This window comes from Lepus europaeus, chromosome 2 (assembly GCF_033115175.1).
Source record: "Lepus europaeus isolate LE1 chromosome 2, mLepTim1.pri, whole genome shotgun sequence".
NCBI classification, from domain to species: domain Eukaryota; kingdom Metazoa; phylum Chordata; class Mammalia; order Lagomorpha; family Leporidae; genus Lepus; species Lepus europaeus.
Genome location: NC_084828.1, coordinates 165807559 through 165833383, shown reverse-complemented (window position 1 = coordinate 165833383; position 25825 = coordinate 165807559). Strand labels below are relative to the sequence as shown.

Sequence of the window (25825 nt, the reverse complement as noted above, 5' to 3'; positions counted from 1 at the left end):
CCTCTGCAAGACTTTCTACATTTTCATGTGTAAGGAGTGTGTGAAGGGCTTGTTTTGTTTTGCTTTTGAAGGAGCTGTACTTCACAGCTTTAGGAATATCCTCTGTGCCTTCACCTCTGCCTACTTACTTCTTGTGTTTGCAAAGGCATTGCAAGGCACAAGCCACTAGGCTCCAGCTAGCCTTTAGGAAGTGCGTGGCCGTCCAGGCTGCAGAAGGTCGAAAACTCAGTCTGGGACCAGTGTGCAGCTGATGAATGGCTCCTTAGCCCTGATCTCTTCTTCACTCCAGGCTTGAACACCATCTGAAGACCACCAGCCAGAGGAACTCCGGGAGGATCCCCTGGTCTACAGCCTGTTTTCTAAGACCTTCTAGGAGTCTGAGGGCCAAGGAAGGGAACGGGTCCACTGATGTCAGAGCAATGTGATTAAAACCTTGCCTGGATTGGTCAAAACACGGTGAACCGTTAGAAAGCAGAAACTGGATGTGTGTGATTTTTCTTTAAGTTTTATGAAAATAACTAGGGTTTTTCCAAATATCACATTTGAGAGAAATATCAATTCCTGAACTGCAAAATATCAATTCACACGGCTGTGATCACGTTTAGCCTTTGTAAATTTGCTTGTTCAAGAAAATCTCCCACAGTAGCTCAAATTCAGAATGAAATTCACCTTGGATCCCTTAATCCAACAGCAACAGGTTGAGATTTTGTATGTGTGTGTGTGTGTGTGGATGAACTGCAAAAAAAAAATACTTAAAAAATGTTAGGTTATGACTCATTCAACACCATTTTTATATTATTAAGCTAATGAACTATTTCTTGGGCCTAAAATGCAATTATTGTGCTGCATGGCCTTCCAAATAGCAAATCTGCTTTGATAAACTTCTTTAAAAAAATCTGCACACATCTCTTATTTAAATTTCACATATCACTAAGATCTCTTCATTATTCCCTAGCCAAAAGCAATGCTCCTTCTTGAGACTGTTTCTTTGGGGAGGAAAAATATTATTCAAAATGAGAACCGGTAACATCTGTTTAAAATGTAAGATGTGGAAAAGTGAGCAAACTATAACAGCATTGCTAGAAATGATCGCTACAAGTCAGTCAGTGGGTTTTTATCTCACTTAACTTACATGTATATTTTTCTCCTATAAAAAATTCTAGACATTTTGGAAAATTATTCAAAGAAATCCAGCATAAATATCTTATTTCTATATTTTTAAGAAGCAAAGTGGAGAGATTGTCTCCAATGTCAGGGGAAATAATTGGAGCAGAGAAGGCAGGAAAGTGAATAAAGTTGCTCTAAGACTTTACTATGCATTGAAGGGAAGGGGGAGCATTTATTTTTAAATTATTTTCATCATAAGAAAATGACAGCAGTGTATAACACACATTTATGGAAAGAGTTCAATGTTCTTACAGTCTCTGAATGAACACAATAATAAGCATTTCAATTCTTTAAATCCCAAGAAGATGTCTCCTCCAAAGCTAATGTCTACAAGTTATTCTTATGGATAGGGAAACAAAACATATGAATTTAGACAACTTTAGGTATGATATCATCAGAATATGATTTTGATCAATCACAAAATTCTATTTTTATCAACCATAAGTATTCTTTATGTATTGGCATCATTTTAAATAGCTGTGATTTTAAAATTGGATTGAAACTACAAGCCAAGGCTGGAACAGCAGATTTTATGAATTCCACTCGGCCTTAACCAAATAAACATAAGCAGCATGTACTTCCTTTAAGATTATAACAAATTATATTTGGAGATATAAATGTAGAAGGGGCAAAGGTGATAATAACGGAAATAACCTAGCTGCTTTCCTGTTAGGCTGGGGAATGATAGGGCTCTGTTGTGTGGTATGAACTCTTCCAGAGAGCACCAACATTTCAACATGTTGGCCCTCTCTCTCTTTCTCTCTCTCTCTCCCCCTCCCCATACCCAAGTTTTAAAACAGGGCAAATTTTCACAACTTCAGCCATGAGAAATGTTATTAATGACTGTCATTTCATAGTAACCTCGACAACATTCAGCAACGTCACAGCTCTGTCAAAATTTCACATGATAATCCATATGAACTACCATGATAGCCAGTGTGCCTTCTACTCCCCACTGCCCTGGTCTGGTTACCTGAGTATCAGTTCAGGATGTCTAATGAATCTAACTTCTTTAAAAATGTCCCAGAAGTTGATGGCTTTGGCTAGCTTAAAAGTAACAAGATCCAGATGCCGCCTGTCTACACAACACTGAACTACATAGGACCCTAAAACAGACTTTCATAAACTCCCTCTCTATTTTTCAGGCTCTCCTCTTTTTCACTCACCATTCCCCTGCTTACCTCGATCAAACACACACACACACACACACACCCTTTCTACCAGTGCAGTCCATCCAATACCCTGCACCTTTGATACAGTATGCACGGCATTATTTCCTGCTAGTAATCTCAGGCAGCAAAACAATGATTTCATTCATTTCCATCTGAAGTTTCTTTTCTGAATAGACACCACAGTAGAAAATAAGGAGCAAACACAAAGCATGATTTTTGGAACATTTGGAAAAATTTAGTCAGATGAGTAAAAGGGATGGGATGTCCGATATTTTTCTTGTAACCCTTGAGTTTATTGTTTTTGTTTCTTTGGGGGATGAAGAATGACTGTAAATTGTCCCCTCTGAATGTGTCCTTGCATGGCTGCTTCCTTGAGGAATAGCAAACAGCAGTCTCTACCCACTCCTCCAAAGAGTTAAACTCAAGGCACCTAGCAAGAGAGCTGGTCTATTTAAGCAGCAGCAGCACAAACTAAATGCTCACAAAGGCAAAAAGCAATGTGAGTCGACCTTGCAGGGACAAGGTGGATCATAGAACCACTGAGAAAGAAAGGGGGGAAAAGCAACAATCTTTAATAGCATCCTGAAAGTCTGTTACCCAGTCTGGTTTACAAGTAGGCGCTGTTTGACGAGACAGAATAGGTAGGAGGTAACTACAGCATGAATGACCGAACCCTAATCACATCAGTGAGCCTGGTGACAGCACAGATCTCTCTGGCACTGTAGGGTCTGGCTAAAGCAATACAAAATAATACCATCCATGTGCTCCGGGCAATTAACTCTACCAACATGTTTCCTCCAAAATCAAGTCCAATTTAGGTGACAAATTGGAGCAGTGATTTCACACCTGTGAGTCTTGGTGCCTTAACATGAGGATAAAGTTCAGCATTGGCAGTGCCCACTGCTTCGTTATGTGGGCTGGCCTCTGGGGCCCTAATGACCACTTGAGCACACACACAGCAAGCCTGAAGTATTTAACCAGTTCAAGTCCAATTATTATCAGTTACATCTCATTCCTTTTTCAGACCCAGGCCTCCTGATGGCAACTAACGCCGAGGAATAGAGCTTACAAAAGTCAAGAATACCTATTGTATTTGGCTAATTCAGTCACTAGCCTCGTGCCCATGCTCAATATAAAATAAAACAGCTCCGGCAAGTAGAAAATAAACTAGTCACCCAAACAAACTCTCAGAGACTTCGGTAGGTGCCCTCCAGCCCCCCTCACCCTTTCTCCATTCTATACTGAGCGATTAAAAGTTTGTGTTGCCCCCAGCCTGGCTTGTTCCATCTAGTGGGAAAAACCCGTTGAAAGCCACAAAACAAAGACCAGCTCACCAGAAAAAAAAAAAAAAGCCCCTTAAATTATATTCTTGTGCCTGAGAACCACTGTTGTGAGCTCCCTGCTTAAAAAAAAAAAATACCAAACAAACAAAAAAACCTGCCGGTCCGCAGAGGACTTTGGATGTCAGCAGCACTCATGCTGTCAAATAACAACAAAGGAACTCCAGCGAAACTAAGATCTCTCCTGAAAAAGAGAGCCGCGATTCCTGGTCTGAGCTTTCTTCTCCTGTCTCCCTCTGCCTGGTTCACTCCATTGGTATGCTACCAATTTCCACAGAGCCGAAAGAGGTGATGGGGGTGGGGGCTGCGGGATCGCCCGCCTCTGTCTGCTCCCCATCCCAAGTGCAGGACAAGCACCCTGACTGCCAGACCGTGGTCGAGCCGTACCTTGGTTTGGAGATAATGAGGGTAGAAGTAAGTGTACTGGGGGTACATTTGTGGCTGATCCAGGCGTTTGCCCATGTAGCTGGAATCTTAGTCTCCGAGGCAGGGAACTGGATGACAGGGTCTAGTGCCCCAGGCCGAGCGAGCTTCCTCTCAAACCACTATTCCTGACAGTCCGGATGACTGGGGAGGCTTCGGAGACTCCACTGCTCGCTAGTTCCGACACAGCAAGAATTTGAAAAAAACAGCAGCAACAACAAAAACACACACACCCCAAAAATTAAAAAAAATAAAATAAAAATAAAAAAAACCAACCAAAGAAAAGGTGGGGAGTGGAATCTGTAGGAAAAAAAAAAAAAAAGGCACACACAGCCTCCCGGATCTTGCCTGGCTTCTCCGAGCTGCCGGGCTCCACTTGGGATGAGGCAGTTTCCTCTCTAACCAAGCTGTAGTGATGTCAATTGCCAGCGTTTGTAAGAGGGAAAAAAAAAAAATCAAAGTCCTTTTAGCACAACTCCGAATTCTTCAAGATCTGCTTCCTGTCTCCTGTTTGTCTCTTCCCCCACCTTAAAGAAAAAGAAGGAAACAAAAACAAGAAAGAGAAAGAAGGGAAAGAAACAAGGAAAAAAAAAAGAAAGAAAGAAAAAGAAAGGGGAAAAAGAAAAAAAAAGGAAAAAAAAAAAAAACCTTGCACAGCTTAGTTGCTGCTGTCTCCCTCCCAGAGTGACATGGTGTTCGGGGCTTGTCCTGTCCTTTCATTCACTTCCCCTCCTTCCAGCCGGTGGGTGGAACCAAGAGAGCCTCTCCAGGGAGCAGCGTACGCAGTCCAGAAGGCTGCAGTATTTCCTCCAAGAAAAAAAAAAAAAAGCTGCTTCAACCCCTGCTGCAAGCAAAGTTGCGATTCCCTCTGCTGGCTATCTCGAATAGCAAAGCGAATTTTGCAGCAAAGCTGCCGCCGCTGGAACTCAACCTGAAGAACTCCAATGCGGGCGGTGGGTGATGGCTTAGCCTCCCCTCCATCTGCCCTGTCCAGAGCTGCCTTCTTTTCTTTGCTTGCCAAGTTCCAAGGTAAGCCACACGGCTAACTAAACAAAACACAGAAGACCAGGGGAGGGCAGAGAGGAGGAAGGGAGGAAGGAGGAGGAGGAGGAAGGAGGGGGGAGGAGGGGCTGGCGGGGAGGGGGGAACAATAAGGGCAGAGGAACTAACCTTGCTAGTTCGAGTGGAAAAAAGTATGTCCCGGGTGCTTTCAAAACTTGTTAACCTGCTAAAGGCAGATGGATCCAAAGCTGGTGGAGAAACTAACCTACTCCCAGGAGGACAAGGAGGGCAGTGAGTATTTAAGGAATTTTAGGGGCTGCTCCAGGACAATTAACAAGCCATCCTCGGATTAGAATTTCCAGCTTGGGGTATCAGAAAAAAAAAAAATAAGCAGAATTCACATGCTGATATGCAGTTTGGGAAACTCGACGTGACCCCTTAGGTTTATCAGATTCATCTGAATAAATCACTGTTTCTCCCATTTGTCTCTCTTTTTGATGATTTTGATTCATGGATGCTTTCCGGAGCTTTACTGATATTATCTCAAAAGAAAGAACAAAAATCATAATTACTTGGCAGAGTTTTTCTCCACCAATAATAATATTCTGACACGTCGATCAGCTGCTACATTATAATATAAATTGTTTCAGAGAAAATATATTTCCTTAAAGGGTTCCTTTTCAAGGCGGGCAAGGCTAAAATTAGCCGTGCCAGCTGTGTTTTGCTGGGAGCACTCACGCATGCCCACAGCATGGGCAGACCAACACTGAGCGCCTCTCAACTTCATCAAGCCGGCTCTGTTCTCCCACATCCAGAGTCGCCTTTTCAGATAGATGGTCCCTGGTGCACGTCCAGCTTCCTAGTTAGGAAGAACAGAAGACTGGGGCCTGATGCGCACGTGGTGGCCATCCATGCACCAGCCCCGCCACCCCTAAGGCTTCCACCGAGGGGAGCAGGGTTCTGGAAGCCCTGCGAGCTCCTCTGTGTTCCTCAGAGAAAGATAAGGGTGGTGGGTAAATAGTTACATGTTTTACTTTGGACAAGAACAACAATCAGAAGGAAGGAAGGGTGTGAGGAGAGGAATTTGTAGCCTGGAGACCCTGTAATTGAGAAAATTCTATCAACTCTGTCAGTGTTCTAAATGTGTTATTCTGGGCCTCGGTTATCCCATCTGTAAAATGGAGACACTGCCAGCTACCCTGTCTGAAGGCAGCACACGAAATCACATATGATACACATCATGTTGATTAGAAAAGCCTTCAGGGCATCACTTTGCTCAGACAGCAAAATCCTGACTCCGTCGAATAGTTTCAAAGATCAGTGTGGACCTGGCTTGTCCTTGCTTCCTGCTCTTGTCTCTTCCTTCAACTCTGCTCCCACTGAACCACTTTCTGGACAGAAATGTGCCATCACAGGAACTTCCGACATTCCCTTTGCCAGCGGGCTCTCCCAGACCCACCTCTGCCTCTCCTACCCTGCAGCCCATCATTCTGGCCCTGGCGTGGAGATGACCCCGTCGGGTGGCTTTCTCTAAGTCCTCTCCTCCAGGCTGCATTTTGTCATCACCCAAAGACAATACCTATCCTCCTGCGCTTGCCTGTTCATTGCTTGTTTCTTCCAGGCTGTGCTCAGCTCTGGGAGAGCAGTCACATTATTCTTGTTCACCTTCTGTATTTTTAAAAGCTAACACAAAGTCGGGCACAAACAGATGCTCAGGAAATGCTGGGAAAACAAAATAGTTTACAGATGATAAAAAAATTAACTCAATGTGTACTCTTTTTTGTGCATTTCGGTCCTTTCTGCGGGTGAGGAGGCGATCTAGGTGCAGGTGATCTAGAGAGACAAGGATCAGAACAAGGGCCCTTCCTTCAGAGAGTGTGTATTCTAGTGGAGGAGATAAGAAAAACATGTAAATGCAATAGGTGAGCAGGAGATATTTAATACTGTAAGGGAATATAAAGCAGAGTAAAGAGAAACAGTCACTGATCCTACTTTAAACAGGATAACTCGGCCAGTGGTCTCCAAGGAAGAGGCCTACGATTCAAGGAAGGCGTGAGCCATGCCCAGGGAGCGTGAACCACACCTGGGTATTAGGTACTGTGAGAGTACTCAGGGATTCAGCCTCGGCCTGAGTTCCAACCCTGCCTCTGCTACATCCATCACCCTCGATGTGTTCATCCGTCAAACGAACTATCGATGTCCTACGTTATTATGAATGCATCCTGATAAACACGTGAAGCACCTAGAACTCCTTGTAACATGTTAGATAACTCAACGAATGCCAGTCTGCATCAGGGAGAAAAGCATCCCAGTCTGAAGGAACAGGGAACATGAGGTTGCCGTGGGCCTGTGTCTGTGCAGTGTGCAAGCTATGGCATAGACACCAAAAAGTGACAGCTAGGGTTAGTACGGTAATGACTCTAAGCAAATATTCTGATGCTGGATCCAGACATCTTCAACTGCAGAATGCTGCGAACCTAAGTGACCCATACAGGTTCCTCCAAATGCTAAGAGTTTTAAGATTCAGATTCAATATTGCTTTTGTCATTTCTGCCACTGTGGGCAAAGGGCAGCAAGTCGTCTTTTATTGATAAGTGGCCTGGATCCTCCTCCAAGGGAAAGCAATACTGCCTTATTTACAAATGAAAGGCCAAATAAATAACTCCTCAGCCAACACTATAGCCCACTTATATGTAAAATTCCCAGCATGTGTTGATGCTATCAGCAATTTCTGCACAAATTGCCACTTTGCACAATGCTATTCTATTTCATTGTATTATTGTAATGTTCTGGGCATCAATTGTCATTAGCCTAAGAACACTCATTGCACATTTAAAGCTTTGCTTAAGTAATGCAAAGTGGGTTTACTGCTTGTGAGAATTGTAAAACCTGTGTTTTTATTTTTAGTTTTTATTTTTTTTTTTTCTCTCAGAGATACCAGTAGCCATGGCAATTCAGGAGACAAGATAGTCATGTCAGAAATAGTTTTTATATCATTTCCGCTCTGCTGGTGCAGTAGCACTTTCCATTTAAATGATGAAGTTAAGGTAGGAGGTAACTGGTTTAAGGCACTGTCTAAATCAAAAGCCAGCTGTGTCCCATTTGCCAACTAACCAACAAATTTCAGACAAATCCAAGAGCAGCAAACAGCATCAAAGGGCATGGATGCTCCCAGATTGATGTCACTCAGAGATCAGAAGGAAGAGACACTTATTTAGGACCAACTAACAGGATTAAAAAGAGGCCTTAGTCATGCCCTGGAGAGCAGGGAAGTGATGGTACTGAAACGAAGGTCCAGTGGGTAGCTGGAGACTTCCTTCGGTTTTGCCCTTGACCTGTCCACTCAGATAACACCTGGGGCCTCTCCTAGAGTGGTTTCCTTTTTTAAACCATGAAGACTTGATAAAAAGTAAATGAAATGAACAATGAAGAGGTGAGGAAATCGCATAACTGTAGTATCTCAAAAGCAAGTATACTATTTGATATTCAAGAAGAACATTATGACCTTGAATAATTTTTTTTAAATCTTATCATTTTTCTGCCCTCTTTATTCAAATTTCTAAAATCCCTTTTCAATACAGCAATTGTCAAAGGAATGTTAAACATAAAAGTTTTTTTTAAAAAAGACAGGATGATAGATTGCAAATTCTAACATAATACTTCCTTTTTTCCTATTGAATACTTACTAATGGTTTAGGAAAACATCTAAGACAAATTACAAGAAAGAGACAACTAGAGATTTACTCATGTGTGGCCCAAATTGAGACTACAATTAGATGTTAAAAAATTAAAGACATTAAAAATTGACCTTAGAGAACAATTTCAAATCTCAATATGAAACTAGAATATATAGAATTTACATTTGAGACAGTTAAATAGAAAATAAAGAATTCAAACCAACATTATTAATTTCAAAAAGGTTTTATTGAGCTCTTACTGTATGTCTTAATAATTCAGGAGCTCAATATAAATATTATCACTCTAGTCCTCAAAGAGGTTTAACGAGTCTGTTTACCAACTTTAGCCATTCATGAATGACCTTGATTTATTTCATATGGGAGTAACAATTTGTGATAGCAGTTATTAAATTATGTTCGTTAAATACACATAAATTCTGCTGCAAATCATTTACTTTGAAAATGCACCCCATCCTCCCACACTCTGTGTTCTTCATAGAACTACGGAATTAGGTGGGCACCTTCAGTTCTCCTCTTCCAAAGGGCTACAAAGAGTCACACCTGACCATTCCATTGGAAGTAGGTATAATCATGTGATGTGCTGTGACCAATAAAACACATAGCGGCAGTGACGCATGCGACAGCTGTTATCCTCTGTGGGAACCATGTGCTGACATGGAAGAACCAGAAGAAGGCGTTGCTTTGGAAGGCGGAGAACAGCAACCTTGGATAGCTGCCTAGCCCAGCAACTGACTTGCTGTGAACAAAAATCAAATCTTTGTTCCAACACCCTTGTGAAATTTGGTGATTGATACCACAGAAGATTCTAGCCTTCTCGGACTAGTATAGCATTATTTGCAGTGTGATTATATGACTGTTGGTTTTCTTGTTGGAATATCTCTTACATGAATATGTAAGATCCACAGGGCAAGAAACTGATCTACCATGTTCACATTATATCCAATGCATGGGGCATGACTCAGGATTTAATATATGCAATACATGTTAAATAAACGGATGGATCAATGGTTTTCCCCAAAATCAACACATGCCTCCACTACTAGTGGTTAATGCACACTGCTTGCTGAAATAATAGAAAGGAGAAGGAGGGATTATACTCAACAGGTGGGCAAAAATATTCAGTTATCTGGGAGAATGCATAAGGTACTGAGCATTGAGAAGAGGGGAAGAGTGGGCAATAGTGACCACTGGGCAAGCGCACTGGGGTTGGCCAGCTAAGAAAGAAGGCTGGCAGGTGCTATACACTAAATATTTGTGTTCCTCCAAACTTCATGAAATTCTAAGTCTGAATGAGATGGTGTTAGGAGGCAGGGCGTTTGTTAGGAGAGCATTAGGCCATGGGGATGGGACCCTCATGATTGGGATTAATGCTCTGATAAGAAAAGATGTACAACAGGACTTTTCTCGGCTACATGGAAGGACCCAGTGAGAAGACAGCCCTTACAAGCCACGAAGCAGGCCATCTCCAGACGTCAACCGTAAGAAACAAATGTTAGTTGTTTAAGCCACCCAGTCTGTGGAAACTGGCTAACTAATGAGACAGGCTAAGGAGAAATACCCTGACATTAATCCGGCCTATCAGATACCACGCTAAAAACTTATAAATGATTCCTCAGTTTTCTTCTAACAATTTCAGAATTTCAGGTCTCACATTTAGGTATTTAATCCATTTTAAGTTAACTTTTGTAACTGAAGAGAGATAGGGTTCTAGTTTTATTTTTCTGCATGTGGATAGCCAATTTTGCTAGTACAATTTGTTAAAAGATCTTTTTTTTCCAATTTGTGTTCTTAGCACCTTTGTCAAAGATCAGCTGGCTATAGATGTGTGGGTTAACTTCTAGGATCTCTATCCTGTTCCACTCATCTATAGATCTCTTTTCATGGTAATTCCATGCTCTTTTAATGATGGTAGCTTTGTAATATACTTTAAAGTAGGGTAATGTAATTCTTCTTGCTTTGTTCTTTATGCTCACAATAGCATTCACTATTCTGGATTGTTTGTGATTCCATACAAATTTTAGGAGGCTTTTTTTTAATTTGTAGTTCTGTGAAAAAATATCATTGAGGTTTTTTTTATATATAGAGAGAGATTTCACTGAATTTGTAAGCTGCTTTCGTTGGTATGCACATTTTAATGGTATTGATTCTGCCAATCTATGAATAGGGGATGTCTTCCTATTTCTTTGCATCATCTTCAATTTCTTTCATTAGTGATTTATAGTTTTGTAATTTTTATTGTAGAGATCCTACACCTCTTTATTTAAATCGACTCTTGTGCTGGTTTTTGGTAGCTATTAGAAATGTGATTACTTTCTAGATTACTTTTTTCACTATTTTTTTTAAACAACACTAATATTTTTTTAAATATGCATTTATGTATTTGAAAAGTCACTAGGAGAGGTGGCAGAGAGAGAGAGAGAGAGAGAGAGAGACATCTTCCATCTGCTGGTTTACTCCTCAAATGGCCACAACAGCCAGGGCTGGGCCAGCCTAATCCAGGAGCCGGGAGCTTCATCTGCGTCCCCTACACGGGTATGGGGGCCCAAGGAGTTGGGCTGTCATCCACTGCTTTCCTAGGTGTCCGCAGGGAGCTGGATCAGAAGTGGAGCAGCCATGAATTGAACTTGTGCTCATATGGGATGCCGATGTAGCAACTTGCAGCTTAATTCACTAAACCAAAATGCTGGGCACAACACTAAGCTTTTTTGTATGTTGACTTCAAATGCTTCAATTTTGCTGATTTTATTTATTAGGTCTATCAGCTTTTTGGTGAAGCCTTTGAGGTTTCTGATATATAAAGTCACGTCATTTGCACATAGTGACAGTTTGACGTCTTCCTTTCCAATTTGCATACCCTTTGTTTCTTTTTCTTGCCTGATTTTTCTAGCCAGGATCTACCATGTTCAACAAAATTTATAAAAGTAGACATCTTGTCTTAGTCCAGATCTTACAAAGTCTTCAGGTTTTCCCCATTCAATTTGATATTGGAGGTTGGCTTTTTAGATATTATCTTTATTATGTTGGAGAATGTTCCTTCTATACCTAATTTGGTCTGAGTTTTTATCAGGAAAGGATGTTAAATTGTATCATATACCTTTTCTGTGTCTATTGAAACAACGATGTGATTTTTGTCCTCCACTCTGTTGGTGTGGTTTATCACATTTAGTGACTGCAAATGCTGAATCATCCTTACATCCCAGGATGGAGCCCACTCGATCATGGTGAAGGATCTTTTAAGTGTGCTGTTGGATTTGATTTGCTACTATTTTGTTGAGGATTTTTACTCCTGTGTTTGTCAATGATATTAGCCTATAGCTTTCTTTTTAGTGCCCTTGTCTGGTTTTGGTATCAGGATAATGCTGCTTGCCACATAGAATAAATTTGGAAGAATTCCCTTGTCTTCTATTTTTTTTAAATAGTTTGAGAAGGATTGGTGTTAATTCTTTTCTAAAAGTTTGGGGAGGGAGATTTATTTTTATTACTGATTATATCTTGCTATTGATTACTGGTCCAATGCTGGGCAAGTCTGGAAACTCAGTGAGCACTGGCCAGGGGTAGGTTTAGGACTAAAGGGGTACAGGCCTTTGGGCTTTATGAGGTGCCAGGTCTCAGTATGGTATGCCCAACTCAGCTCCAAAGTGTGGCCCTAAGCTCCCTCTCCCTCTTCCCTACAGGGCTGGAGTTTTGCATTCTGCTGGTGACTATGGAGGTTCTAAATATTCATTCCACAGGTATAGGTTTGGGGGTCAGGGCCAAGGCAGAAGAGACTCAATCAGAATGACTTTTTTTTTTGGCAATGGGCCTGACACTGGGATTCAGTTTGTTCTCCCTCTCCCCAGGGGAGGCATCTGTCTACACCAGCTTACAGCTGGTAGAGATGTGATGTCAGCTATTCTTTCCTTCTTGCATTCTTCTCTGCAATTTTTCTTATGGTTATGAGAAGACAAGGCACTGTGGTCTCTCGGCTGGCTTCTATAGCTCCTGTGAAGGTGACTTGGTGTGTATTCAGCTGTTCCTACGGGTGTCTCTGGATAGGTGGTCACCAGAGCCTCCTACTCGGCTGCCATCTAGGTTTCTCGTCTTAAATGTGTCCCTATAATGTTTTTAAGGGTGTTAGACAATGTGTATATCCTTAAAACATGTTTAAAGATTTATGTATGCATTTCCCTATTTGAAAGGCAGAGTGACAGAGATCTTCCATCCACTGGTTCACTTCCCAGATGGCCACAACATCCAGGGCTAGGATAGGCTGAAACCAGGAGTGCAAACTCCATCGAGGTCTCCCATAGGGGTGGCAAGGACCCAAGTACTTGAGCCATCTTCCACTGCTTTCCCAGGTGCATTAGCAGGGAGTAGGATGGGAACAGGAGCAACCGGGACTCCAACTGGTACTCCCATATAGGATACTGATGTCGCAAGTATGACTTAACCTGCTGACACCACATGACACCGGCCCAAGCTTAAAAATCTTCATTCTTTTCACAAGTAGTTTCAGTTTTAGGAATATGAACCAGATTATTAGAGAGCATTTTAACAGTAGGTACCTAGAGATACCTGAATATTCAACTCTAGCAAGTTAAGTAAATAACTGACAGTACAATTTTGATCCAATGGAAAACCATACCTAGAAAGCATTTTAGCAACATGAGAAATGTTTCATTTGTACAACTACTGCAGAAATTAAAGATAGAACACTGTGAGAGAGCTTCAAAGTTTGTAGAATATGTGTATTATCAAAAAAACTAAGTATAGATTTTAAATTTCATTGCATGAAATAAACTTAACTTTTAATTCCTTTTCCCATGAATTTTTGGAGCATCATCAGCCCTGCAGCAGGTCATCAGCTATGAAATAAAAGCACATGGGCCATGGAAGAACTACCCCAAAATCACAGCAGTAAAGTTTTCCCCCTGGTTAGATGACTGGTGATTTTACTCTTCTTTGTCAAGGATTTTGGCACTTTCTAATTTGTCTTAAAATAAGCATCCATTGCATTATTTAAAATAAATATCAATTTAAAGGATATTTTTAGGTAAGTACACTCTGAAGTATAATTTTATTACTAGCTGAGAGGAAATTTTTAAATACCCAGAGGCAATGATATTAAAATAGTGTATTTTAAATAAAGACTTCCTCCCTATTTGAATCAAACATCAAATTAAGAAAATTTTATGTTATGCTGTAAAGTTTGGGATCATTCATCTATATCAAAGTAACATCAAAACTATCATTTAAAACCAAAATCAAATATTCTCATTTAATGAAAGAGTAATAGTTAGCAATGGCAGAAGACATACCTTTGAAAGAACTAGAAGAAACCTGCATTATATCTAAGATTTCACTTTTCAACCTATTTCAGTCTTTCTACTTTCAACTGGTACTTGTCATGGTTGATTTTTTTAAAATATTGATACATCTGTGACAGTTGTAGAGATAGAGACTTTTTTTCAGTCTATTACTATGCCTCTCTATATATTTCCATAAAAGAATCGTGAGGCCAGTGTTGTGGTGTGATGTGTTAAGCCTCCATCTGCAATGCTGGCAGCCCATATGGGTCCAGGTTCAAGACCCAACTACTCTACTTCTGTTCCCGCTCCCTACTAATACACCTGGGAAAGCATCAGAGGATCGCCCAAGTCCTAGGGTTCCTGCACTCATGTGGGAGACCTGAAGAAGCTCCAAGCTCCTGGCTTCAGCCTGTCACAGCTCTGGCTGTTATGGCCTATTGTTGAGTAAACTAGCAGATGGAAGATTCTCTCTCTCTCATGTTCTCTCTCTCTCTCTACTCTCCAATTCTGCCTTGCAAATAAATTTTTTAAAAAGTCTTTTTTTAAGAAAGAATCCCAATATTTGCAGCCTGTTCACCCAATATTGTGCTAATGTGGTTGGCAGATTTTAATGGTGCTACTCACAGAAGTATCTCCTACCATGACTTGGGTCATCAGTGCACCAGTACATTGGAAAAGAAACTGAAAGCCTGTAAGTAGCAGAAAATGAGTGGTTGCTTTGTCCAGGGGAAACCCATTTTTCTAAAAGGAATGTTATCGCTATTTAGTGCCTTTCCAGCAAGCAGTTGCCAATAGCTAAGCAAGTTAGGTCAGCATGGCTAGATTTTATTTGGCTGGGCTGATTCCATTCTTCTCCCTAGAAAAATCTCGAGTGACAAAAGCCCAGGCCAAATGCTATTAATTAGAATTATCAGGTTAGATACAGGATACCTCGAGAAATCTGAATTTTGGAAAACAATGATTAAGTTTTGAATCTATTAGCAAAGATATTTCCCATGAAATATTTAGACCATACTTACAAAAGTTATTCACTGAGCACCTGAGACTCAACTAACTGGAGTTCTGTATTTTTGCAAATTTTTATATATTTTTTTTTATTTGACAGGTAGAGTTACAGACAGTGAGAGAGAGAGAGAGACAGAGAAAAAGGTCTTCCTTTTCCATTGGTTCACTCCCCAAATGGCCACCATGGCCAGCACTGTGCCAATCCAAAGCCAGGATCCAGGTGCTTCCTCCTGGTCTCCCATGTGGGTGCAGGGCCCAAGCACTTGGGCCATCCTCCACTGTCTTCCCAGGCCACAGCAGAGAGCTGGACTGGAAGAGGAGCAACTGGGACTAGAACCCGGCACCTATATGGGATGCCAGCGCCACAGGTGGAGGATTAACCAAGTGAGCCATGGCGCCAGACAAGGAGTTCTGTGTTTTTGTTTAATCCTAACTGATGAGGACCTTTCAGAGCACACAGAAGTTTTGGTGGAGAGTCTATACTGGATGAAAACTGGCCATGGTTCATATTTTAAATCCTATCTATACTCAATCCAGGTAAACCAAAACTATCCCCAAATGAACTCTTCCTAATAAGTCTTTAACCACAGTTGTGTTTCTGATACATATCATATTGTATACCTGGAGCCCTATTTTTGATCAAATTTTAAGCTAGTATCTTGAACATGAGAGAAAAAGTGAGGTCCACCAACGACTGCTGAATGGCACACTCTGATATGTCCAAGACCAGCAGGTGCAATGAACAATAACAGTGAAGTGTCTAGCAACTTCATAGTAATTTCTCTGAGGAATTTTAGTCTTTGGCCTCTAAGTAAGAAAGTTCATACAGCCGTGGAAGTGTACTTTTTGAACTTAGTCTTTCTAGTAATTTTTATTGTACTTTAAAAAATCTCTACTGGAGTCAACTTAGGAAAAACAAAATCAGTCCTTTACCACAGATAGCTTGAAAAGTGCTGATCTAGGAAACAAGCAGTTTTCTTAATTCTCTTCATTTTCATTTACACACTTCTAGTGGTAAAAAAGTGGCACTTATCTGTTATTGATTGCTACATAAAGAATAATTAAATTCACAGCAACTATGAAAGAAAAACTAACTCCTTCAGCTTTACTTTCCTTGTTTTCTTTATCTCTCTTTCCTTTGCCTATTTTGCCTATTCCTTTCTTACCCTCACCTGCCCCGCCTCACTGACCCCAATGAAGATATTTAAGAGTGTCAAACCCAAAGTAAGGCTATGCCAGCACTGTGACTGTGGGTGACTGACCCTGGTGAGATCAGTTCTCCAGTTGAGTTCCAGTTACCTTGAGTCTAAGATGCAAGCAGTGCTTAAACATACAAGGTCACTTTCAGACTCGGATATACCGCAGTGGGCAATCCACTTGCTATTGAATCCAGATGAGTCTGCACTATTTTGGCTGCAGGGGCACACTGGCTGTCCCTGGGGTGTATGGTAAGGCTCACATAAGGAGCATGAGGTTGACCTGCGCCAGGGGGTTGGTAAGACTGCTAGTGTTTCCCTGCAGCTGCATGATGGGAAGCCCCAAACTAAATCAACCCCACAAATAGGGATTGTTCCTTCCAGAGGTGGTATCCCATGCACGCCACCAAGTCTCAGCTGCATGGTCAGCCTGACACTCCCGCCAGTGCCTCCAAGCGGGTCAAACCCTGAGAGCCCAGATGTGCCATCTGTCTCCCCAGGGGCTCCCTGACTTCCAAATGTCTGTGCTCATTATGCAGTCAAGAAACATCATTCCTCGTTCTTCTTTAAGGACGTTTATGACCCAAGGTAATAAGGGGAACATAAATGCACTGACTGTTTACTGAGACTCATAAATGCTAAGAACACAGACAAATAATTGTCACTTGGAGATTTGTTCTTGGTGCGTAGAATTGTCGTTTCTGGCAATTTAATCACTAAAAGTTTACCCACCTTGCGAGGGATGATTTAGGAGGAAATAAAACTTAGCACCTATTCCATTCGCTGCTCCTACAACTTTCATCCTTTCAGAAAACCAGCTTTCCCATAAAATGTGCAGAAGGTAGCTTGTTACACAGGGCTAGTAAAACTAAGAGGTAATTAGTACAAGCTAAGCCTCTAAATAATAATGCCAGGTTTTCAGCATTTGTGGAGCTCTGGATCAACATTAACTAATATGCCCTCTGTTTTCCTCTGTGAGAGATGCACCTTTTTACTCAGAAATTATCCAGGAAGAAACAAAAACAGAGTAAGACGTCTGTGCTGGCTGATTAGTAGACACGGAGCAAACCTCAGGTCAGAGTTCAGCAAGCATCACCAGGGACTCACACCTGGTAGAGATGAGCCCAGGAGCTGGCTATGGCTAGGTTCCGGCTTTGCTTGGACGGAGTTCATGTGCGATTTTCTGGGAAGCCTTGGCACATTGTGCTGGTGAAATCAGTGTGACAGAACTGAGATCCTGACATTCCTGATGTTAACTGCCACAGTGTCAGGTAAATGGTGACACTGTGATGGGGGCTGGGGGGTTGGAGGGCGGGGCAGTCAGAGTCCCAGCGTGCTGGTGGCCTGCTGTGGCTTCTCCCTTCTTACCCAGGAATCTGACAGTTAACCTTGTCTCACCCCCTCCAGCACCGGCCATTCTCTCAGATTCCCCAGCATGCAGCTTCTGCCAGCAAAGAGAGTTCAAAGCGAACCCCCTAACAAAGGAATATTTTTCTTTTTAATGCTGAATACCATTTCTTACCAACTCATCTCTTTTCCTTCCTCTCCAGATCCAGTGGGAAAGAGGAGCAAAAGCTTTTCAGGATTAGCAGTGTGGCATCCTATGGCTGCTGCAGGGAGCAGCAGAAAAGACCCCCTCCCTCATACTGTCCTTTGTGGGGTGTGGGGTGGGGACCCTGGGACCCCATGTCTCCAAAACAAGATGTCCAGCCCAGAGATGCATTTATAATATTCCTCCCTCCGGGGTGGCCAACACCGAGGTCCCAGTCCAAAAAAGAGGGAAATGGAAAGGAACAAGGGAAAGCCAGTCTATTCGCCCAGTAGGATGGATTCCCCGAAACTATGCTCTGTGTGAGCTGCCTTATTCTTTGTGTCCCTGAGTAGGAGACAGTGTTCAGGTTCATAATGCTTAGAGACTAAGACTCTTCTACTTCTTGGCCAAATGTCTCCCTCTGCAGGGAAGGGTAGAGCTGTTTCCAGGGGCAGGGGACCCTGGATTTAAATGGACCTGCAGATTCTAGGGTTCTGATGTATAATCACCATGAAGTAGCTATTAAACACCTGGCCAGCTCCAGCTTATTTGTTTTTGCTACAAACTCTGAGAATTAGCTCATTTTCTTGGTAAAGAAACAAGGCTTGTTTCAAGGCTCCTAGAAAAATCGCACAACGTCGTTGCTTGAGTTCATTATGGAGGTTTCTATCCATTATGAGCAGGCATACATATATTGGATTCAATATGCTTGGTTTGGGAAATCTCTTTTTGTCATTTCCAGTATAACCAATTGTCCATTATGCCATGTCCTTGCTAAGAGTAGCCGATGTAGAAATACTTAACCTCCCATCCATAAACATTTCTTCACCTGCAGAGCAGGAAAGGCTGAGCTATTCAAGGCCTTAATGTTATCTATTTTCCTGTGAAGGGATATGATTTTTATCCCAGGTACAGTTTTCCTGTAGCTGTTTTTTTTTCACATGTCTGCCTTTTAAATGACCCCCTGAAGCTAAGATCCTGACCACTTAGCCCTTGGTAAATATCTGCTGATCCTTTTCCCCAACAGATGGGAAGAGCCTCCCAATACGCCCCTGGCCTCATTTCAATTTGGGTAATTGCATTCTGTCGACTTGAAATTTCCCCACCAGCTTCCTCTGCCTGGGATGTGATGCGTCTTCCTCAGTACTCAGCGGCCGTGGGAGACTGGGGAACAGCTGGTGCATTTCACCCCAGAAGTGGATGTGTTTTAGCGGCAGGTGCAAAGGTTTTCTTCTGTCGAACACAAATTCCAACCTAGGAAGAAGCTTTGTGGATGCTTTTTATTTGAGCCATGAATAAAAGTAAGTACCAGAAAAACCAGAAATACAAAAATATCCAAAGCATAAATATGAATTGGGAGGAAAAGACACTTTCACCAAAGCCAGGCTAATGTGTAATCTTTTTGCAATCCATGAATCTTAACATGCTTCTAGATTTGAGTTTTGATATTAAGGATAAATTGTTCACTTGAAACAGGCAACCTTTGTCTTCTGAAAGAATTATACACACACAAGCACACACACATATACACATAAACATACACGCACTATACACACAAACATAACACATGTACATATATATATATATATACACACATGTGTGTACACGTCCTCTGAGAGTGTTTCTCATTATGGACTAAAAATAGCTTTCACCTAATTGGGCATTTAATGTATACCTCCATGAGAATATGTGCAAGAGAACTTTAAACATTTAAAGGAAAAATGGAATTCAAAGAAGTTTATTTTGTTGCAAAACTTTCTGAAATCTATGCGTATTTTTATTATACATATTTTCACAAATTTTTGAAGACTCCGTCAGAACATATTTAATTGAAATGAGCTTATCTTCTACACCGAATAGAAATCTTAGAGGGATCCCAACTACTTCTCGTTCCTTAGCTCCTATAATGTGTAAAATAGGTAGTTGATAAATGAATTGAAATACTCACTTAAAAAGTCAAACTAATTCATCTCAAATTCTGACCCCCAAAATACTGTTTCTAAGGGCTGTAAGTCCCTCATCTCAACTCTGGGGAATATTTCCATGGAAGCAGAGATCCACCTTGCATAGAGGGCCCTAAAAAAGCAAATGCAAAACAGGTGTGCCATTCTTCCCCAGGGCTCTCCCAGAGGTGGCTTCCACAGGTGCTGGATGGCTGTGCACATCCGAGCAGCCTGGAAGTACGGAGAGAAGGCACCAAAGCATGAAATAGGAGCAGGAGAGGGTGAGTAGGTGCTCCTGCCTCTCTGATCTGTAGGAGGTACCCTACTGAACAACACCAGCTTTTTGTTTGGCTTGCAAACTTTTCAGCAGTGACCTTGACAATGCACCATTATGCAAGTGTTAGGTTTTCCTTCCACCTCCCCCACCTCCCTCATTCCTGTTTCAGGGAATCACTTGCCGGGAACCTATTTGCACTCAAGGTCTTCCTTCAGGCTTTGATTTAGGAGAAATCCAAACTCTGGCAACTTAGGGTATCACCACGCAGACAGCCAAACTGGCACACTGTCCACATAAAAACACATGACATGGAGTGGATGTTTGGTGTCATTGCTAAGACGCCTCTTGGGATTCCTGGACCCCATATCAGAGTGCCTGGCTTGGAGTTCTAGTTCAACTCCTGATTTCAGCTTCCTGCTAGTGTGCACCCTAGGAAACAGTTGGGTCCCTGCCACCCACAGCAGAGAGCTGGATTGCGATGTTGGCTCCTGATTTTGGTCTGGTCCAGCTCCAGCTGTTGGAGGCATTTGGGGGGTGAACCAGTGGATGAGAAATCTCTGTTTCTCTCTCGCGCTCAAATAAATAAAATAAGCAAATAAAAAAATTAACACATCATGTTTATTCTCCCACCATTTGTTTTCCTCTCCTAGCATATGATGGATATCCCAGTGACAAGAATGTGCTGGGAGAAAGAGGCTAGCAGTGTTTATGCCAGGGAATCGGGAGGAGGAATGACTTTCCCTTGCTTGTGTTCTGAAGTATTCAATCTGCTAGTTGTGAACACTACATCTTACCAGTGACTCAGGAGTCATTCCTAGTCTCACATCTATGAAAAAGTCCAGATTCTGCCTCATTTTCACCTCTGCAGGTCATTGTATATTATTAGTGTAGAGGCCTTAAGTTCTTGTACGACTCAAGTTGATTTGAATTCCAATTTCTCCTATGCGCAATCTTGGCAGTGTCATCCACAGGCACATATCTCCTGCTGCCTTGGCCCTTGACGCTAAAAACCTTTACACACTGAACCCATCCTTGCCACCCCTGTGCGGTGCAGAACATCAATAGGTAGTGCGCTAACCGTAGCAGAGGGCCTGGTTAAGACCCGAGCCACTGTGTCACACCTGTGCACCTTGTGAACTAAGGAGCAGTGTGCACAGGTCAGCCCACGTGAGCTGGCCCTCTGACACGTGCTGCAGGGGCAGCCCCACTGGCTGCATGACAGAGCAGAACGCTCTGAGCAGGTGGACTGCAGCGAATCCTCACCAGTTCCTTAGTATTTAGACCTCCACCTTCCATGAGGTATTCAAGAAGAGACCAAAGGGAGGCAAAGGGAGGCTGAGGGTCCCAGTTTGTTCCTCTCAGTTCCATGGGAAGGACTCAAAGATGTTAAAAAAAAAAAAAAGTTGCCCTAGAGAAGGCCTTTGGAGCACCTGGGTCACCTTTCTTGGATTTTTGTAAAATCAATCACATTTGCCTGACTGTACCAGCTCTTCTTTTTTGCTGTAAAAATGTTGGAGTATAAAACTGTGTTAAAGAGAAAAACAGAAAAAGTCATATATACCTGATCCCGTATGAATATATGAATCCCTTGCTCTTGCTCTCCCTTTCCCTCTCTCCCTCTCTCCCCAGATATGTGAGACCTGAATAAAAATTTTTAATGCAAGATGTCTTCAAAAAATTCATGGAAGTATATATTATGAAAAAATATGGATGGATTTCAATTTGGTTTTCACCAAACCTTTTAATTTCATTTTTTTCAGCCACTTTTTGAAGTAGTCTTGTATTTTTGTGTACTTTCTTCTAGTAACTTATTATGAGTATTTTCTTTGAAAACATCTTTTATTCGGTGCATAACATTAAATGATAATGTCTTATGAGTCTATTGATTATATATATATATATATATAATAGGGTTGTTTCTAATATTTGTTATTACAAATGAGATTACAACTTTATCATTTTACATATAGAAAATACATACACTAAGGTATATAAACATATATACACATATCCCTTATATGAGTTATAAGTCTTGTGGTTCTCCCCTCTTGGTGTGGATTCCAGAATTATTTTCTAAAGCAAGAGGCAGATACTCATCTATAGATGGTGCCAGGGCCCATCTCTGACCACTGGGAGGCACCCTCAATGTGTTGAATCTTGCCCTCGGGTCACAAGACATTAGCAGCAATTTCAGCCAGGCCATTCTAACCCACCAGCATCAGAAGTAACCAACATCAGAAGCTCCCTGCTCCAGCAGGGTTTTCCTCAGATTCCTGGATAGGACTGGCCACGTGCAACTTCCTAAATCACTCACTGATTCTGGAAGTGAATTGTGACGATTGGCTCAGACTGCATGAGCCCCACCACCTCTGAGCCTGGCAGAAATATATCACTTTCTCAGAGCGAGTGACTATGTGTGTCTGAGGAGTGGCAGGTAGAGTAGAATAAAATTGGAGCCTTCCAGGAAAGAAAGAGAATTCAAGGAAAATTAATTTGGGTAAGCAAAATATAATTGTCTCCAATATCAAATACACTTGCTTTGTTACCCTCTCCCCTCCTTTATCATGCTCTTTTGTCTAGTAACATTATCCTAACTTCCTTAATTAGCCATCTGGCCACCATTTTTGATCAAATTTGTGCTGGTCATCCTTGAGTCTCTAAGAAGTTGGCTGACTAGGGCTGGAGCCGCGACTCACTAGGCTAATCCTCCGCCTGCTGCGCCAGCACCCCGGGTTCTAGTCCTGGTTGGGGTGCTGGATTCTGCCCTGGTTGCTCCTCTTCCAGGCCAGCTCTCTGCTGTGGCCCGGGAGTGCAGTGGAGGATGGCCCAAGTCCTTGGGTCCTGCACCCACATGGGAGACCAGGAGAAGTACCTGGCTCCTGGCTTCGGATCAGCACAGCACTGGTCGTAGCGGCCATTTAGGGGGTGAACCAAAGGAAGGAAGACTTCTCTCTCTCTCTCTCTCTCTCTCTCTCTCTCTCTCTCTCTCTCTCTCTCTCTTTCTCTCACTGTCTAACTCTGCCTGTCAAAAAATAAGAGAAGTTGGCTGAAAATTAATGTTGCAGTGACAATGAGCTTAAGGGCTTGTCTTTCCTTGAGGTCATTTCTGTTATGAAAGGGAGGTATGGACAAGATGAACACCTTCAACCACTTCATGAAGAAATCAAGAGTTGCCATGGTAAGCAACAAAGAAATCAAGGCCAGATGTGACCCTGCTCCTCTTCATCGCATGTCCTACCAAACACAATGGCTCACTGTGTGACAACCACAGGAATCTCTGTGGCTCCTCTTATAGAACCAGCACACTCACCACAGAGGCTCTGCACTTTGCTTCCCTCTGTCTATAGCAAGCTTTCTTCAGTAACCTCATGACTCAAGTCCTCACTTTCTATAAATCTCCATCCACATCACTTTATTAAAAAGGAATTTCCTGGCCAGTGCCGCGGCTCACTTGGCTAATCTTCCACCTGTGGCACTGGAACCCCAGGTTCTAGTCCCTGTCGGGGTGCCGGATTCTGTCCCAGTTGCTCCTCTTCCAGTCCAGCTCTCTACTGTGGCCCGGGAAGGCAGTGGAGGATGGCCCAGGTCCTTGGACACTGCACCCGCATGGGAGACCAGGAGGAAGCACCTGGCTCCTGGCTTCGGATCAGCGCAGCGCGCCGGCTGTAGCAGCCACTTGGGGGGTGAACCAACAGAAAAAGGAAGACCTTTCTCTCTGTCTCTCTCTATCACTAACTCTGCCTACCAAATAAATAAATAAAAAGGAATTTCCTGATCACCTGCTATCATATACCAGTTTTATTTCACTCTTCATCCCATTGCCCTACGTTATGCATGCTTGTGGCACCTAAGATCACCTGAGATATATGCACTTGATCTTTTGTGCTTCTCCTAAGTAGATAATAAATTCCAAGAGAAAATTGTTTATGTCTTGTTCATTAGTGGTTGCTCTGAGCCTAGAGCAGTACCTGGTGAATGTCGCAAATAGATGTAGAATGAATTGATGGATGGATGGATGGACATGTTGGCAACAGAAAACTATATGTTCATCTTCCTCTTACTTAACCTGGTGGTAACAATTCAAGTGTGGCTTAATCTTGTACAGATATCTTTCTACATGATAATCAGTGATGCCTATACTCAGTGATATTTTTCTCTTTTCATTTACTTTCCTCTAGGTAAGATCTTCATTTTCAAGGATGAGCTGTAAACATTGAAAGCTGAACAGCACCTATTTTTATTATAAATGAGAAAGTAAAAGAGTGGGCACTTAGCTTAGCTGACAAGATACCCACATACAAGTGTCTGGACTTGATTTCTAGCTTTGATCCTGATTTTACCTTCCTGTAAAGATAGACTCCCAGGAACAGTGGTGATGGTTTAAGTTATTGTTTCTGCTACCCAGATGAGAGACCTGGATTGTGTTCCTGGTTCCTAGGTCTCATACTGGCCCTGGCCAGTCCCTGCTATTGCAGGTGTTTGGGGAGTGAACTGGTGGATGAGAGGTCTCTCTGTTTCTCTAAATGTCATCTCTTTATCCCTACTTATCTCTGCCTCTTAACAAATAAAAATCAAATAGTCTTAACTTACAGTAATGAGTAAAGCATACAACATACATATGTAATATTCTATAACAAATAAAATGTTTCAATTCTGATTAAAATTTTGCATGCCAGAATAGTCATTTAAAATATATTTCAAAGTTACCAGGAAATAAGTTAACATAATTGATCTACAATAACTTAAGAACTGTGCCTTGGAATTTCCATTTGCTGTTGTTCTTGACCCATGTGCACACACAAAAACTGTTTATAGTCAAAATGGTATTATGAATGCATGGACATAATGGCCAATAGAAACCTATGAAAGGAGTCTGAATTAGAGTTCAGAAAAAGAAAAAGATGCATTGGAAATCAAGCATATATACCAGTGAGTGGAGGGGGACTGTGGTAAAATTATATGAGATTAAAAGAAAGATGAGCAGACCACAGTGACAGGCAAGTGAAGAAGATTCCAGAAGAAGCTAGTAGCACTCACTGTGTGTGTGGTGACAGTGGAGGTGAGTGCATATCTGAATCGCACATTACTGCTGGGAAGACCACGAGATCATGGACCAAAGATCATGGAAGACGAAAGATCATGAAGAATGCCCTAAGCCTGCACTGAATTGAGACACTGCTATCAGCATGGGAGGGGAGTCAGCTCAAGGGCACCCCATGCATGGCAAAGAGCAGGGACTTGACCACCTAACTCCTGACTTCCCAATTTCAGGGAATGAAGTCTTTGGCAAACCTCCCAAGTTAAGGAGTCCTGACATGGAAAGAATGCACAGCAAGTCAGTTCCTTTCTCTGAAAGACATCTGCTGGTCACCTCCAGGCTCTGACAGAACTCATCTCTATTCTTGAATGTGACCCTTGGGCAATATGTTTGACTAGTGGAATGATGTACAACTTTTTAAAAAATCATATTCTCTATATTCAAGGATGTGGTATATTCTTATGTCATGATTATCTTATATTAAATACACACTAGTAAGTGGATTAAGAGTTCCAATATACTCAAAATAGCTTATATACCTAAACGCAAACACAGCTCCATGCAAAAGTACTAGACAGTTATACCCCATTGTGGTAAGAGTACCAAAAACTTGAAGTTATTTCTATTATTATTTCATATGCTATATGAAAAGAAATGTAATTGGCCTTTTATTTTGGATATAGGCAGAATCCAAACACTGTCTACCAGAGTGCTACCACGCTGGTCTGAACCAGGAGAATTTTTC

General features: G+C 42.0%; 1 protein-coding gene and 1 long non-coding RNA gene across 14 annotated transcripts in view; one reads left to right on the top strand and one right to left on the bottom strand.

Annotated features, from left to right (window-relative positions):
* Positions 1–25825, bottom strand: part of RBMS3 (RNA binding motif single stranded interacting protein 3) — a 1606934-nt gene that overhangs the window by 796913 nt on the left and 784196 nt on the right. For 8 of the 13 annotated variants that reach the window (XM_062215519.1, XM_062215577.1, XM_062215548.1 and 5 more), the window contains exon 1: positions 4067–4875. The exons of the other annotated variants lie outside the window; for them this stretch is intronic. In XM_062215519.1, the coding sequence (XP_062071503.1) occupies positions 4067–4141 (75 nt within the window). In that variant the 5' untranslated portion in view covers positions 4142–4875. Of the gene's footprint in view, positions 1–4066; positions 4876–25825 lie in introns of those variants that run through there. 13 annotated transcript variants of the gene reach the window in all.
* On the top strand, positions 4877–24668 carry LOC133776588 (uncharacterized). Its single transcript, XR_009868438.1, has 3 exons — positions 4877–5131; positions 18850–19123; positions 24221–24668. It is a non-coding gene; the product is annotated as an uncharacterized LOC133776588 (long non-coding RNA).